Raw genomic sequence first — 16,744 nt, 5'->3', positions numbered from 1 at the left:
CAAGCTTAAACTATGTCTGCAAAGCCAGGCATGATGGCGCCAATGTGGGTGTGTGGCCTGTAGAACCACTCGTAGGCAGTCTTCCTTGGGTATGGCTCTATGGGATACAAAAAAAGCGACAGGAAGCTGCAACCAGAATAGGTGAGAAGTGACAAGCTTAGGGACCAGCAACATCTTCCTCAGTGGCCCTGGCTCTTTTAAGTGTCATCACCTGCACACTATCACAGCATTGCAGGCAAAACCTCACCTGGTCCATTTCCATGAGCACCACAGCACCACAGAGGTGCGCCAGGAAACTCTGTTCCCTTGATAGAAAAGAAGACCCATGACACATGGGGCTGGGACAGCTGCAGAGCACAAAGCAGGCAAAGGAAGAGAACGGGAGCTGAGCCTGGTGGCAAGAACCATCCTCCTGAGTCAGTCAGGAAACATACGCCTAGGTGCATGGTCTACAGGGCCTTTTCCTCTGGCTCTGTTCTCCTGACCCAGAGACCATGTCATTCTCTAAGATGCTGCAGGGATGAGGGTGGGGCAGGATGGGGTGGGGTGGGGTGGTTGGGGTGGTTGGGGATAGACTCCAGTCTCATTGGCTGCCTTAAGCCACCAGCTTCTTAGCACCTCAGCTCCAGCTCAGTCATACTGTCTGCCCCAGGCTGGCGATCTAACTTCTTCTTGCTGGAGTTAACAGGCCACTCCAAGTCCTGAACCCTGCCCTCAGCCTCTGCAAGTTTTCAGTGATGGCTCACAGGGCAAGGCGCTGGCTTAGCTTCCAATCTCTCTGGTTCTTGGATCGGCTTCCTTGTCTTATTGAGCTTTCTGAGGGCAGAGATTTCTGCTGCTGGGCCAAGGTGGCATATTGTCCATAAAGTCCCTCAAACTGTTGGCATCAAAGTTATCCATTTATTGGCCCATCTTCCAGTTTAATCTGGTAGTGCATATGACACCAAATGGCAGGTAAGTCCTTATGGTGAAATATTTAATGTCATAAGTATGAAACCAAAACAGTGCTGAGGAAACTTGAAACTTCCATCATATTTGAATATGAAGATGCTTACTTTGAAGCTGGCCCTGAAGGTTTAGATACTATTTATTGACATTTATGTGCCATTTTAAGAAAGGCCTAGCTGCAGGGACAGAGGAAGGCCAGCAGTTGCCAAGGGCTGGGGATGGGAGAAGTGCTTGCCTACAAGGTCAGCCCAAGGGGCTTTAGAACTCAGTGAGGCATTTCAGGGCCTTGATTTGTGGTCTTGGTTACAGAGTCTATACAGGTCTTAAGACTCACAGAACTACAGCAGACACAAAACTTATCACTGGAAGAAGAAGAAAACATTCAATTTTTACTACATCGTATAAAAGTGTGTTTCTTAGCTGAAAGCAAGGACAGAATTTCCGACAGGTGGGTGACACCACAACAATAGGGTGGCAGTAGCAGCATGCACATCTGGTGCACTCTGAGCTGTCAAAATCAGCTGTGAGGCATTCTTTAATATTTATTGTGTTAAAGGCTTCTTCTCATGAATGGCAATGAGACACACTTCAGCAGAGTAGATCTCTTGTCTCTGTGGCTTATCCAAAGCCCATCTGAATAAAGAAATTAAAACCCCAGAAGCTGCTACTGTTTCCAGGCATGACAGGCTTTCTGAACAGCATAGGCCAACATTCCCTTCACACTGACTCCCCTCCCCTGGGAGAGGCCACCAGCAGTTGATGTGGGAGACCCTCCTGTGTAACTCTGGATGTGTGTCCTGCAGGGGCAGCTATGAATCAGTCAGAGAGAGGTGCCCACTGCACTCTGGAAAGCCCTTTGTGTGGTCGGCCTCCATCATCCAAACCAAACTGCTACTGTCTACACGAGCCTAGCAGTGCCCAGTTGTCCATCACAGGTGGCTACGTGGACTCTAGATAGTCCCTTCCAGAAGGAGGAGTGTGGATGGCCATGGGACCCCCACTTAGTATCTGGCACCTCCTTACGGTCATTTGTCTGAGATCCTGTTCTAATTGTGGGTGCTCTCTGAGCTACAGTGAATAGGTGGGGCAGCCTAGAGAAAGGAACCCCCTTATGCATGCAAGCAAGCCCCATAAACCCACTGGCTCCCCAGTGAATTTTGGTGGAACAAAACTCTGGTTTCATCATTATTTTTTAAATATTTATTTATTTATCATATATACACAGTGTTTTGCCTACATGTACACCAGAAGAAGGCATCAGATCTCATTATAGATGGTTATGAGCCATCATGTGGTTGCTGGGAATTGAACTCAGGACCTTTGGTAGAGCAGCCAGTGCTCTTAACCTCTGAGTCATCTCTCCAGCCCCAGTTTTGTCATTATTACACTGTTCATATGCCCCGGGAAAGGAACTCTAGCAACACTTGGGATGGAAACATAAGGGCTAGGAACCTTTCCTCCACCTGTGTGGTCGGGGAAGGCTTCCTGTTGGGGAGACCTGCAGGGCTTGGGCAGACTCTAAGGCTAGTGAATGAGCCTAGAACATGGAGGAGGAAGAGTGCCGCTGGCAGAAGGCAAAGCCTGGAGCTCGGAGCAGCGCAGGGCATTGTGGGAGAGTGGAAGAGCGATGGACACTGCAGGGGACACTGCTGAACAAGGACCCTTTTGGAAGAGACCCACAGAAGACTGTAGCAGGGGGAACACAGAGGAGGGGAGGGGACTAAGCTGAGGAGTGGGTCACCTGTCTGGCACACAGAATGGTCACCTTAAAGACAATTTGGAGAACACAGGGTGGTGTGGGAAGTGTGATTCAAAGTGACCATGGGGAGGTGAACATGGCTCCATAGGTGACACACAGGAATGTGCCACACCAGACAGCAGTGATAAGGAGAGTTGGGGGCATATGTGAATGGCTGGGAAGTGGCAGGGATGCCCAGGCCAGGTGGACACGGACCTGGGCTCAGAGTCTTAACAAACGGCTATGTTTTCTACTGCAGCGATGTTACTGGCAGGAAGGGGCCAAGCTGAGGTGACGAGATGAGTTCAGCTTCTACCCACTGCGTCTAAAGTCACTCCAGGCCGGAAGGGGACATGGAAACCATGAGTGATGAGCCACGGTGATAGAGCTGCAGAGTGATACACCCTGCCGGGTACTGCCATCAGGGCTATTGTGTCTTAAACTTTGGAGCACTCACAAAAGATGTCTGCCTGTCCTTCCTGCATGGTAGGGTTGTGCAGGGCCTGAGAGTCAGCATGTGGGACAGTTCCATCTGGACACTTCCTCCATCAGCCAGTGCCCCGTGCTAGGGATACAGCAGTAGATAAAGTGGCTCAAGGAGAGATATTGACTTCACATAAGACCTTGAGGAAGATCTACCAAGCCTAAGGACAGGATGGATTCTTGGCTGCATAGGAGAAAGAGGCAGCTTATGACTGCTGAGCATATATGTAGCCAAGATGCCCAGAGGGAGGGGAAGTGACCTTAGTTCTTCCATGAGGGGGCAGGGCTTGCAGTAGAGAAACCAAGGCATGTGCTGGCAGAATCCCTGCACACTGCTCTGTGGTAGTAGGGGAGAGTGCAGAGGCCTGCTGATCCAGCCTGTCAGGTCATGGTACCCAGAGAGGTGACTCCAGGGTGTGACTTGCACCATAGCCTCCAACTGTACTGGAGACACCATTGGCCTCTTTATGGCTCAGTGTCTTCCTCTGTAAATGGAGATATGCCCTAGCTGTCAGAAGGCCTGGGACTCAGCACATGGCAGAGGGGTGGCAGCAGACTGAAAGAAAGAGTTGAGTCCACTAGGCTTCTGTTCACAGCAGCTGACCATGGAGGAGAGGTAGTGAACTTCTCCTCCTCAGCTACACACTATCGCTGAAAGCATCCAACTACAGCCAGGTATCCATCTACTCCACTCATGGCATCCAGACTACCGTATTTATCACTCTAAGATTGCAAAGAGGGGTGGGGATCATGAGAGGAGAAGTGACCTGAATAGGGAAGGGTGGCAGGACAGAGGGCAGGGGAATTCACGTGACTTAAAAGCAGAAGAGAGGCATCTGCGGAAAGAGTAGGAGTCAATAAGAGGTGACGGGTGGCTGGACGGGGGAAGAATAAGGACAAGATCTAGCCACAGATGTATGAAAACAACACTCTGTAACCCATGACGTTCTAAGCTAACTTTTATATTGATAATAAAAAGTATTGCTCTTCTTTTGATTATGGGTCATTTTTGGCCGCTGTCATGGCAGCCGGAAATCATGGAGCAAGCCCGAAGCTGTGAGCAGGCAGGTGAGGTGCAAGCATAGTCACAGCCTTGTCTCAGCGTTGTGCTTGCTCCACCCACTCTATTCATTTCAAAGAAGGATGTGTTCCAGAATGCAGTTCCTTCATTACCTAGCAGACTGCCAGAAGAAGAGCTCTTGTCCTTCACTCAAGTACACACACACACACACACACACACACACACACACACACACACACACACGCATGCATATGCACACACATGTGCACACACACAAATATATAAATATACATGCACACACACATATGCAAGCAAGGTGATGAAACTTGTAAATAGAGCTGTGGAGCCTGTCAAAATTTACCCACCTAATGGTGGCAAGGCATTGAGGGGCTGAATGCGACATGTGATTTAGGGATTGTCCCGGCAATTCAACACCTGATCAGTCATTTCTAGGGATTCAAAAGCTGTAGCAATGGATGAGGTCCAAAGTGTCACCACAGCAGCTGTAGCAGCCAGGCCTGCTTAGCTGTGGCGCTCCATGCATTAGCATGCAGAGCCTGCTAGGATATGGCCAAGGGCTCCATCCCATACACTCAGGCTTTTTATGATACTAAAACTCAGAAATAAAGTAAGCCGTGAGATAGACACATCGCCTGCTAGAAGATGAAAACCTTCTGCTCCGAGAAGGACCAAATTCCATGGCACTTTCCATATGATGCCGTGAGGGCCAGAGGAACACACTGAGGACTGAGTGGGAACTCAGAAGGGTTTGAAGTTACACCCTGCGAAGTCTGTCTGCTACCACTGAAATCATCATTCTGGTTGTCTAGAAGAAAAGCAAGCACATATGCTGGAGTGTTTCTGGCTGTTTAATATCACTTGTTCTAAGTGGGCAATCGTGTCGTATACGGACATTTTCCTGAATAGCTTCTGTGACACAATGGGGGCCGAATCACAAACAGAATCGCTGATAACCCACCGCGTTTACTAATCCTTCTGGTTTTCAATAGTATGAAAAATCTCCAGCCACAAAGTAGTGATAACGGTCCACAGTAAGTCTCCAAGCCCTAACTGTTTGCTCAGATGGCCAGGGTAGCTTGTCCCATATTAATCAGCCTTAAGTCTCTGCACATAATTTCTGTTAAGCGGCTCACCCTCAATCACAGGCTGCAGAATGGGAGAGAAAGAACAAATCTTCTAGGAAGGATTTGAGGCTCTCTCTCCCTTGCTGCATTACGGTGACAGCCACTCACAATAAGGACAATTAAGGGTGCTCTATATAATCTCTGTCACTTGGCAAACCTGTGTCTCTCCTTATTTACATTTCTTCATTTCCTTTATTACCAATTACACAAGCTTCACTTGTTACCAGAGCTGGTGGTCTTTAAGGAGTATTGTTATTGGCTTATCGCAGCCATGGCTTGTGCATCCCAGTTCCTCACTGCCCCTCACTTCACAAGCACCTGCTCCTTCTCCAAGAAATGTTGATGCTTCCCTGTCCTGCCTAACCAGAAGCCTGGCCCTCAGGACATCACCCTGCTCCCTTTGGGAACCCTTCCTGGTGTCATCTCCCACAACGGGACTGTCCCTAATTATCTAGTCCCATTTCCAGCCAAGCACCACTTAGGGTATGCCCCAGCAAGGGCCCACCCCTCACGCCCAGGACAGCTTGTTTGCACCCATTGGCTCCTCCCTTCTTGGCCCATTTCTTCTATTAATCTCATCACAAGATATGCATTTGTTCAATGCACCACCCGAGCGTTTATATTCCAATGACCATTATATCCTTCCTCCACTTTTGCCCAGCCTTCCCCGCCTCAGCTATCTGACAGCCATGTTTGTTGCCAACCCACTACCCAGGCTAGGTGTCCATCAACAGAGGAATGGGGGGAAATATGCTGTAAAAGTGCAGTGGAACTGTGCGTGGCCATAAAGAAAGTCATGATGGCTTCAGGAAATCGTTAAATGTAACACAGTGGATTCTAAACAACAATCTCTATGTGTTTTTTATGTTTTCTGTCATATGAGAGCCTAGATTTCAAGTCTCACATACATATGGGGAATACAGTTCATGAAACTAGAAAGGTGACCGTGAGAGCAGAAACGGGGATCTTCTGGAGGGAGAGGAAAAGAGGCAGTGGGACCCACGGAACATGAAAGCGGAAGGGAGCGCTCTAGGAGAGGAAGGGCTCCTCACCAGTGAGGAAGGGCGTGGGTAGCAGGTTTGGGGAGTGAGGCCAACAAGAACAACGTATGTACGAAAATGCCACAAGGAAACTCATTACTTTGTATGAAACTACAAAGCAAAGTTAAACAAAACCAAACCAGCATCCCCCCACCCCCACCCCTTCCCACTTCCACCCCCACCCCTCCCCCACCCCCACCTGTGCCAAGCAGACTTGGCTGCTAAGGAAAGAGGGCTGGAAGGAGACACAGAAGGAGGAATGTGGATGTGGGAGGGGCAGTTCCAGGGAGTCCCGCGGGTCACTCATCTTCTCCAGAGAAGAGCAAGAGTTATGAAGAAGCCAATCTCCCCTCCTCCCATTGCAAGGGTTTCTGGGCAATCAGGACTAGCTGGGCAGGCTGAGGACTTGCAGTGGGTATAGACTTTTGAATCCTCATGTGAGGACCATGAAAGTGAGGACTTCCTAAAAGGCCACTGTCAGCCACAGCACTGCTACGATTATCTCGAGGATCCTGGTGAAACATTGAATTTTGCATGTGGTAACTTTACTACCCAAATCTAAAATTTAGCAACAAACTCATAGTTATGTTTCCTTGGATTTACCTGTCCCTTTTTAAAGAGTTTTGTGTTATGTACTGTCACCAAAACCAGCTCTGTATTTTATGTTCATACTTACTGATGACACCCTAGCCAGCTGGAGAAGCAATCACTATTCTATGTACGGGTGTGGTTGGGAGGGATAACTTTGAGACTCACAGCTAGTGTCATTATCCAGGCATATGTCTCCTGGCTATCTCCAGTATGCCCTGTGGGCATTGGCATAGAAGCCAGAAATTGATCTGTGAGGCATAGGCAACCCCAGGTAATTGTCCTTCCTGTGAGACAAAAAAAAAAAAAAAAAAAAAAAAAAATGGCATTGTTTTAATTCTCCAACTCTTAAAATATTCCCTATTCTGGTTTCTAGGCAAGTATCAGACGTTTGGTCATCTTTGCTTTTCTCAAAGTTAAGTAACAGGAAGTTGAAAGCTCTCTCACCTTTAAGAGCTTTTGTCTAGGGTGGGGGGGAGAGGTATGAGGTGCCATGGCTAGCTCCCTCCTCAGAACAGTGTGCAGCATATAGCTTCCTCCTCAGAATAAAGAGGCCACCTCCTTCTCAGAGGAGGAGAGGGACGTGTTGGACAGCTTCCTCCTCACAGAGATGATGTGCTATGTCAGCTTCCTTCACACAAGAGAGAGGTGTCCTGTGCAGTCTCTTCCTCTGGGAAGAGGAGCGTGAAGAGCCACATATGGCGTCTTCCTCAGAGGGAAGAGAAGCAAGGAATCCTGTCCATCTTCCCCTCTCAGAGCACATGGTGTTCTGTGTACAGCTGCTCCCTCAGATGAGACATGGTGCTATTTAAACATTCTCCTCAGAGGGCAGAGGTCTCCTGCATAGCTTCTTCAGGGGGAGAAGGCTGGGAGGTACGAGTCACAGCTTCTCCCTCAGAGGAGAGAGCAAGCTGTGTAGAGCTTCTTCCTCAGAGGCCATAGAGCTGTGAGGTACCATGTACAGCTTTTTGCTTGGAACACAGGTGTGCTATGTAGAGTTTCCTCCTTACAGGGGAGATGGTGGCATGTCTGCTTCCTCAGAGGGAAGGGACATCCTCTACATGGTCTTCATCCTATAAGAGATGGTGCATACAGCGTGTAGCTGCTTGCTTCTCCTCTTACATTCAAATCCTGCTCAGTCCAGAGGAAAGACATTTTGATGCTGAACAGTGCACTACAGGAACAAATTTCCTATTTGAGAAAAATCTACATTTTTTCCTGCACTTTGTTAGTTAATGTAACCTATTTTACCATCTAGGGAACTTTGAAATATATTATTTATGTAAAGCTTGAAGGCCCAAACGTGGGCCTGATTCAGCATACGTAGTGAAATGAATCCTATCTAAATTCCATGGTCTTCCATGCACATCTTTGGTGGGATTATAAATGTGTGTATGTGTGTATGTATATACAATCAGTAACTGTTATCATTACTCTTATTTTTCAGAACACGAGGGCTGGAGAGATGACTCAATGGTTCAGAGTGCCTAGTGTTCTTTCAGAGGACCTAAGTTCAATTCTTCACACCCACGTCAGGTGGCTCAGGTAACTCCAGCTCCAGGGGATCCAACTGAACTCCTTCACCGACCCTCTTTCCTGACCTCTTTAAACACAGGACTTGTGTACACACATACAGAGAGGGACGGAGACAGAAACAGAGACTGCAGGGATTTCAAGGAAAGTGTTATCTGAGGAGGGATCTTTTACAGGCCTAATTTCTCTTTCCTCTCACACAACATATGTATATTTTGAAATAATCAGTTATTTTTTTCTCTTCCTCTGCAGAGCATAGGAAACACGCTATGCCTGTCAGCCTCTCTCTGCATGAAGAAACAGGGTTGTGCCAATGAAGTGGGTTTTTTTATATGCAGTTTTTACTTTCTGGATGGTAGTATCACTTTCAAACCACAAATTAAAAGCTACTATTGCTCTGACACAGCTTAGTTCTCAGAGAATTCTCCAGAAGGCTTGTCCTAAGAAATGACACTAAGTCCTTTCTATCTCTAAAACAGAACTCATGTGACAAACATTAGCTCTTTGAGGCAGGAGTGATATGTAGGGAAGATATGAGATGGTGAAAATAGAAAATAGATACACTTTGAGACCATAAGGCTGGGATCCCATGCATACAAATAAGAAGCCCCACATTCCAGGCATGCTACTTATGGACCCAGAGATACTTTATGTCTGGAAAACTGGAAAAACATGATTGAGTTTATTCTCTCTCCATTACACTTGATAACTCATATGTTTTACAGGGAGGCAGGCATGGAGCCCCAACCGTAATGGAGGAGCTATTTGTGGTTGATGTCTGTTGGGGATGTTCTCTAAAGGAGTGACACTGGGTGTGTCAGCTACAGTGGGCAGGCCACATGCTTGGGTTTAGATGTCTAAGAAAAAAATGGATCCCTATGTTTTTATGTGTACTTTTATTGTTTGTTTTATTTTTCCTGAGAGAGAGAGTGAACATAAAGTTGGGTAGGTAGGGTGGTGAGAGAGATTTGGGAGGAGTTAGGTAAGGGGAAGAGAAACAAGCATGATATGTAATATGAAAAATTAATAAAGGTACTATATTAAAAATGAAAAAACTCTGCCCTTTTGAAAATGCTGTATACCCCCTGGGGATACCAAACCTTTCAACATGAGCTGTGGTAAGGAAACAGTTAACTTTAATTACAGTTCTCAGGTTTCTTTGAGTATGAGTTCTTTTATATTATTAGTAAATTAATCATTGCATTATTATCCTAACCATTTTAATAATAATTACTAAGCACAGTGTAGGAAGCCTCGTCCTGTCCTACTTATTCCATAATTACACCTCTTTCCCTAGGAATGCTTACAGCATTGTTCATCTAGTACCAAAACCATTAGCCATGACTTCTGCTCAAGTTAGAAGGATGCTCTTTTAACTGTGGAATTTTCATATTTTACTAGTTAGTTTTTATTGTCAACTTGACACAGTCTAGAAACACCAGGGAAAAGGGAACCTCAACTGAAGAACTGCCTTCAACCAAGTGGCTTACAGCAAGTCGGTGAGGAACTGTCTTGACTGATGATTGAGAAGGGAGGGCTTGGTCCACTGTTAGAGGTGTCATCCCAAACCAGTGGGTTGGGCTGTATAAAGCCGCGAGTGGAGAGCAAGGCAGAAAGTGGGCCAGTCCTTCTCCCTCTGTGTCCACCTCCAGGACCCTGCCCTGAGTTCTGGCCCCAGTTTCCCTTAACGATGGATGTGACTTGGAAGTATTAGCCAAAGAAGCCCTTTGTTTTCCTAAGTTGCTTTTGCTCATGTGTTTACCATAAGAAGCAAATATTATTTTATACTTTAAATGTTCTCATTGTTCTCTGAGTCCTTTCAAATTCCTGTATTTTTCTTTGGCTGAGAAAATGAACTGAACTTCTGTTTTTGGTCTTACTTCAAATTTAAATAAAAACTGCCAGGGGAAAGAGTTACATCAAGGGTCTCATTTCTAGCTAGTGTCCCAAGCAGCAAAGACTCATCAGCTTTACCAAATGACTGTCAGCTGTGATGGTATCCCAGGGTGTCCTGTCAAAAGGAGTCCTAGGGAAGAGGAGAGAACTTGGCTGAGGATCCTCCTGTGCACAGATATATGGAACCAACACAAGAGCACTCATGTTCCAGTGAGAACCTGACAGAATGTTCCTTCAGAGCACTCTGAGGAACAAACACACAGGACTTCTCCTTGGAGGCATCAGGGGCAGGACACACTGGCTCCTACTGTTGGCTGACCTAAACAGCCCCAGACAACCTCAGCCAGAGAGAGCACTTCCAGTTCCCGTTCGCACCAGCTCCAGCTCTGAGAGGTTCTGAGGACAGTTAAGGGATCTAGCTGTCTATGGGTGCCATGCTCAGCTGCTCAGAGCTCGGGACAGCCAGTGGAGGGCTGGGTGTAGTAAACAAAATGGTGCCAAGTGAAAACTACTTTTAGGATTCAGACTCACCTGATCAAATAGACCCAGATGCCCAATTGTCCCAGAGAATTCACAGGGAGAAAATAAAAAGACATTAAAAAAATGAAGATAGAGTTTCTAAGGTCTACATTTATTAGAAAAAAAAAATAACCTGGTTGCCAAACTTTTTACAAAATTTTAGAATTGGATCGCTGTTCCATGGATACCAACATCCCTGGCTTTTGCCATGAGATAGAAATCAACACTCATCGTGTGCCAGGTGCACCATAGAGCCTCTCTGAAGAGACACCTCTCAGGGGCCCTTACCCGATGGGAAGGTGCTCTTAGAGGACCTGGAAGGGGTGGGAAAGAGAAAAGGCAAGCCGGGGTTGGATGTTTAGGAAGCGACTCAAACCTAGGGTGAGAGCTTTACAGAAAATTCCAGCAAAAATTTCAGGGGCTGGGAACTCATTAAGCACCAAGAACCAGAATACGTATATGGAAAGTGACTCAGCTTTCATCAGGACTCTGGCATGGCCAGGGAGCATAGGCAGAGCCCACCGGCAGCTGCCTTTTGTTTTGAGGCTAACATTGACCATTTCACTGGGAGATGGGGAAATCTAAAAACGAGGGGTATCCCCAAGAAGACTCATCTCCCAAGAACATCCTAGGAAACAGCTCTTAAAAGGAGTCATTGGTTTCCTGCCTAGAAAGTCTGTATCTCCCTCCTCTCTCCTATGTGGCAGTATGACACATTAAAGAAGCTGTCCTAGGTATGCAAACCCTCTCAGGGTTCAAGACCTATGGGGGAAGTGCGTCAGGAAGTACTTTCAGAAGGTAGCACGAGAGAGAATGATTCCTCTGCAGATAGGAGAGGGCCAGACTCACCGGTTCCACATTATAGGAAAACAGCGCGTACTCTTTATCCGGGGATATTTCATATCTGATGGCTCTTAAGGATTCCTAAAGGAAGAAAAGAAAACAGAATTTACAAGTGTTGCCAGGACCAATCCAAGTCTTGTGGTATCACTGGTGTGGTCCTCATGATCCTCCACTAAGTGAAGCTAAGCCGTGAACCAGAAACATTAAGTATGGCTACAGCTTTTCTCAGTTAGCCAATCAAAATGTAGTTAACAGATACCTTTACACATTCTATCTGTGGCCGGGTGTGGCGGCGCATGCCTTTAGTACCAGCACTTGGGAGGCAGAGTTCCAGGCCAGCCTGGTCTTCAGAGGTAGTTCCAGGATAACCAGGATTACACAGAGGAAGCCTGTTTTGAAATTTAAAAATCTATTTGTGTTTTATTTCAAGTTTCAATAAACCACTCCTTATAGTGTCTACTGAAGCAGATCAATAGAAACAAACAGAAAAACAGGCACCATTGTCTTGTAAGACCCTGATCTCTCAATGCTTAATTATCTTTTTCTTTCATTCTTATATTTAGAAGCATATGCTAAGCAAAGTTGCTACTAAAACATAAGTGGATTACACACACGGCTCTATAACTTGTCTCTTCACTGTTGTAGGAATCCTTAGGAGGCAGCACACTGAGGGCAGGCTTGCTTTTCTGCCAAATTCACTTAGTCACTGTGACTAAGTACTCACCAACCACGAGGTTCCTCTCACCTACCCTGCCCTCTGTCCTTGCACACACTCCTGCTCGCCTTCCAAAAGCCCTCATCCTCTGCCTGGCATCCATCCCTCCACAGTGCTGCAGTGATCACGTGGAGACTCTTGACATGCCATTGGTGGTGGCATTGTCTTAGGCATCTCTGTGTCTCTTCAGCTTCTTTTCATGCAATGAGATCTTGAAACGATTGCAAGAATTGGTTTGTTTGGATTATCGCTCCCTGGGCAAGCTGTATTACCTGCATATGCTTACTAAACGCAGGTCCTTACTAAACGCAGGGTGGTTCTCAGTAGCTGCATCCCAAAAGTCACCATGAACTCCAAACCTGTGCACACTGGGTCCTCTCATCCAGGGGAACCCCAGGACTAAGCTCCTAATGCCTTGGTGTCCACTTTTTCATCAACTGATCAGGATGTAGCATTGTGCATTTTTGCATTTATGTTTAGAGATACCTTACTGATTAGATATGGCTGAGCCACTAGCACCTAACTCCTTGCACTGTCACAGCCACACAAAGCCAAGCCTGCCACCACGTTTTCTCCATCAGGTACAGGCACGACAACCTTCCACCCCTTAGGAGCAATAGACCTGGGGACTCCTGTAAGTGCAAGATTTACCACACATAAACATGTGGCAAACACAGTGTTCTGCAGTCCATAGGGGAAAAGCAACAGTTCACAGTGTGAGAGCTGAGTGAGAAGGCGGAATGCTCTCTGTTCTCTTGGCTGACACACTAACACAGGACCAACGCAGGATGTCTCAGATGTGTCCCTGCCATGGCGGAGACAACTCCAATGTCCTGTGGGCTGCAGTAACCCTTATCACACAGAGAAGCTCAGATCTGGATGGTGTAAACAGGGGAACAGCCTCACAGCTGTTCCCGTCAGCTGTGACTAAGAACAGGGCCACACCAAAGACCTGGACCACGTGTCTCTGTGGATGTGGGCACATTGGTGTTTTTGTAGGTCAAGTATTTAAGGGACAGAGAGATGATGAATTGTGGTTTTACAAAAGTTAAACGGATTTTGATAAACCACTCTGCACAAATGGTACTTGTACCCCACGGTGGATATGTGGACACAGCCTCATCCTCACTGAAGTAATTTGTAGTGTGATCTTCCCTCAGGTTTGACCATGGGAGGTGTAGGTTGGGGCTTCTGTGGTAATCTAGCTCCTAGGCACATTAATTCATAGGCACTTTGCCACCTGCGGCACATGCAATCTGGCCTTACCCTCATACAACTGGCCTGCCAAATCGGCCTGGGTATTCTGTGCTCTGATGTTTCCTTGCCCTCTCCTGCATCTGATCCCCAAATTCCTGCATCCAACTCCTAAACTCCTGCATCTCACCTCCATTTAGGCAAATCACTCTTCTCCAGGTACCCAGGGTGGTGTTTTGGTAAATGCCATAGTTCGGCTGTCACCACACTCGGTAGCCTGTCCTTCCTTTCCTCCACAATACTGTCTGCACTTGGCTCCCAGCACTAACCCATGTCTGTTAGTATTCTGCTTCACTCCCCGTATGGGCCACCAATTTTGTGTTTAAAAATAAGAAAATAAGAGAATAAGAGAAAATAAAATGCCAGGAAACAGATATTAGATTATATGAGATTTACTAAGTGAGCATGGGGAGAGAAGGAAACGGGGAGGAAGGGTACCCCAGAGAGAGAACGACAGAGTTAGGGAGAGGGAGAGAGGGAGAGGGAAGGGGATAAGAGAGAGAGGGGTGAGGTAGGTCTGTCCTTTTATATCCTGGGCAGGACCACGCCCCCCATGGCAGGTAGGCAGTGACGTCACAGGTAGGGTGACTGAAGCAGAATGCTAACAATGTGTGCACAGACACTCACCCATATCCACTCCTCCCTCCTCCCTCCTAAGTCTTTTCTTGTCTTTAGAGCTTCCCACTTTCTCTGAGTCCAAGCCTGCCTCCGAGGGCAGGACCAACATTGGGGTCTTCACTTTTCCAGAGAAATCGCTTGCTAAGTGACACCATCCAGTCTCAGGACTCTAAAACCATGCACCCTCTGAGAAATCCAGTGTACACTCTGCCTCCGCCCCGCTGAAACCTGGGTGGGGCCGGGAGTAGACACCCGTTTCTCTGCAGCTCTGCCTGGATGTCCTGTGGTCACCTCTAGTCCCCACTGTCACCCAATCCCCCAGTTCTCTGGCCTCTCTTTCCAGCTACTTTTGCTTCCTCCTCCTCTCAGATGAAAGAAACTGCTCACAGTAGCGCAGCCAACTCCCCCTTCCTTCAGCTGTCACCCTGTTCTTTCTCCCTTCTCGACTCTCTTCTCTCTTCCATGTCTTTTATTTGGTTGCTCAGAGTACTGAGGAAATCTCCTGATCCCCGGCTGTCACATCTCAGCTTCCACCCTCAGCTGGGGAAAGCACACTTCCTTGAGACCCAGGCCCTCCATCGGCAACTCCTCAGTGGTCAGGGTGTGACGGCATTGGAATGTGGAACTCACCTTCCATATCGCCCCGCTGGAAATCCCTGTCAGCTTCCCACCTCGCCAGAGGCCTCTGAGGAGCACCAGGCCCAGCCTGGCCCTGCCTTTCCCATAGCCTGCCCATCTTGCCTCCTCTTTTCCTTTCACCCCCACATTCCTTTCTCTACAGCTCTCAGAGTGGACCAGCCATGCAGTGATGTAAAATCTGTGCTTTCTTTTCTCTGCCTCGAATGTTTCAAGCTTTCATCCTCCAGGCCATCTTCTAAGTACGGCCTCCAATGGCCAATAGGTGGATAAAGTAATAACTAGCTTTGTCTCGGTTCCACAAAGCACAAATTTGCTTGTTTTTCTGGGACCTAACCCTGTTCTAAGATAGCATCCACCCTGCCTATTTATTTCACACTGTCTGTTCTCCTCAAAAGGAAGGAGGCAAGTTCCAACCTTTAGTCTCCCTCAACAGTGTTGTAGATGTTTTGCATGCAGGTCTCACCTCGTTTTGTTATGTTCATCTCTAATTATTCAATATAATGACTGTTTCATAGATTATAAAAATGAATGAGGTCTCAATGCCAGTACACATAACTTACTATCATACAGGCAATTTAATGGATTGGGACATCTTGACTTTATATTCAAAGGTGTTGCTAAATTTGGGTTTGTGGCTTTTAAAGATAGATTCCTGGGAATTTTCTTCACAGTCATCTTTTGTATGAATAGATTCTTCTCCTTTTCCTAAGTGGTACTCAGTCACACTCCATAGAGATGCTGGTGCCGTGAAGGAGGCGGCCACTGTTAGCTTGCCGGATGGTGATGGTAAGGCAGTCAGCCCTCACCCTTTCCTTTGGTGACCTCTGAGTGCCTGTTGGTGATGTCATCTGCCTGCTCATTACTGCCTTGCTTTTGTAATGCATGTGTGTTGGCTTTTTATGATGTGTTTCACAGATGTATGCGGGGATTTTGTTGTTTTGTTCTTTTTAGCATGTCAATATGATAAATGATATTGTTTTATCTTCAGATGTGAAGCCAAACTTACATTCCCCAAATAAATTATATCCACCCATGATGTATTATCTCCTGTGTATGTTTCTGGGCTCAATATACCCATGCTATATATTACTGTATAAATTTCTGCGTCTGTAAGCACGGGGAAACTTGCTCTCTGTAGTAGATTGGTTGTCTTTTCATCACAAGGTGCTGCTGGCTACAAGGTGGACTTGGGAGGTATTTCTCCATCATCCACTATTTGTTCTGTCTTTCTCTATTGCTGAAACAAAGGATCTGAGACACAGCAATTTATAGAGAATAATAGTTGATTTGGTTCACAGTTCTGCAATTTGAGGAGTCCAAGAGACAGAAGCATCTGCTGAGAGGACCGTCTGGCTGCACTGTGACACTGAGATAAAAGCAAGGGCACCAGCTCAAGTGTCTCTTCCTCTCGTTACAAAGCCACCCGTGTCATCATGGGACCAGATCCCCAAAAGCCTCACCTATTCCTGATTATTACGGAGGAATTCTACTTCCTCATTGTCATAAGAACTTGGGAGCTAGTTTTCTGACACATGGTAGGGAATTATGACATAAAATTGGTATCATTTCTCCCTTAAAGGTTGGGAAGCCCTTCAGGCCTACATTTTCTGTATGTAGTTTCAAAACTACTCTTCAATTCATGCTAGCCATTAAGGGCTGTCTTAGTTACTCTTCCACTGCTGTAATAAGACACCATAATCAAGTCAACTTATCAAAGAAAGCATTTACATGGGGTTTACAGTTTCAGGGGCTTGGAGTCCATAG

General features: G+C 46.7%; 1 protein-coding gene across 4 annotated transcripts in view; it reads right to left on the bottom strand.

The window, feature by feature from the left end:
* Window positions 1-16,744, bottom strand: part of DPP6 (dipeptidyl peptidase like 6) — an 830,087-nt gene that overhangs the window by 209,769 nt on the left and 603,574 nt on the right. For all 4 annotated transcript variants that reach the window (XM_084787789.1, XM_084787791.1, XM_084787788.1 and 1 more), the window contains exon 5: window positions 11,761-11,835. In XM_084787789.1, the coding sequence (XP_084643915.1) occupies window positions 11,761-11,835 (75 nt within the window). The remainder of the gene's footprint in view (window positions 1-11,760; window positions 11,836-16,744) is intronic.

This window comes from Acomys minous (genome assembly GCF_964271855.1).
Source record: "Acomys minous genome assembly, chromosome: 6".
Taxonomy (NCBI): domain Eukaryota; kingdom Metazoa; phylum Chordata; class Mammalia; order Rodentia; family Muridae; genus Acomys; species Acomys minous.
Note: the sequence above shows the minus strand (reverse complement) of the source record. Positions and strands in the feature narration are given on the sequence as shown.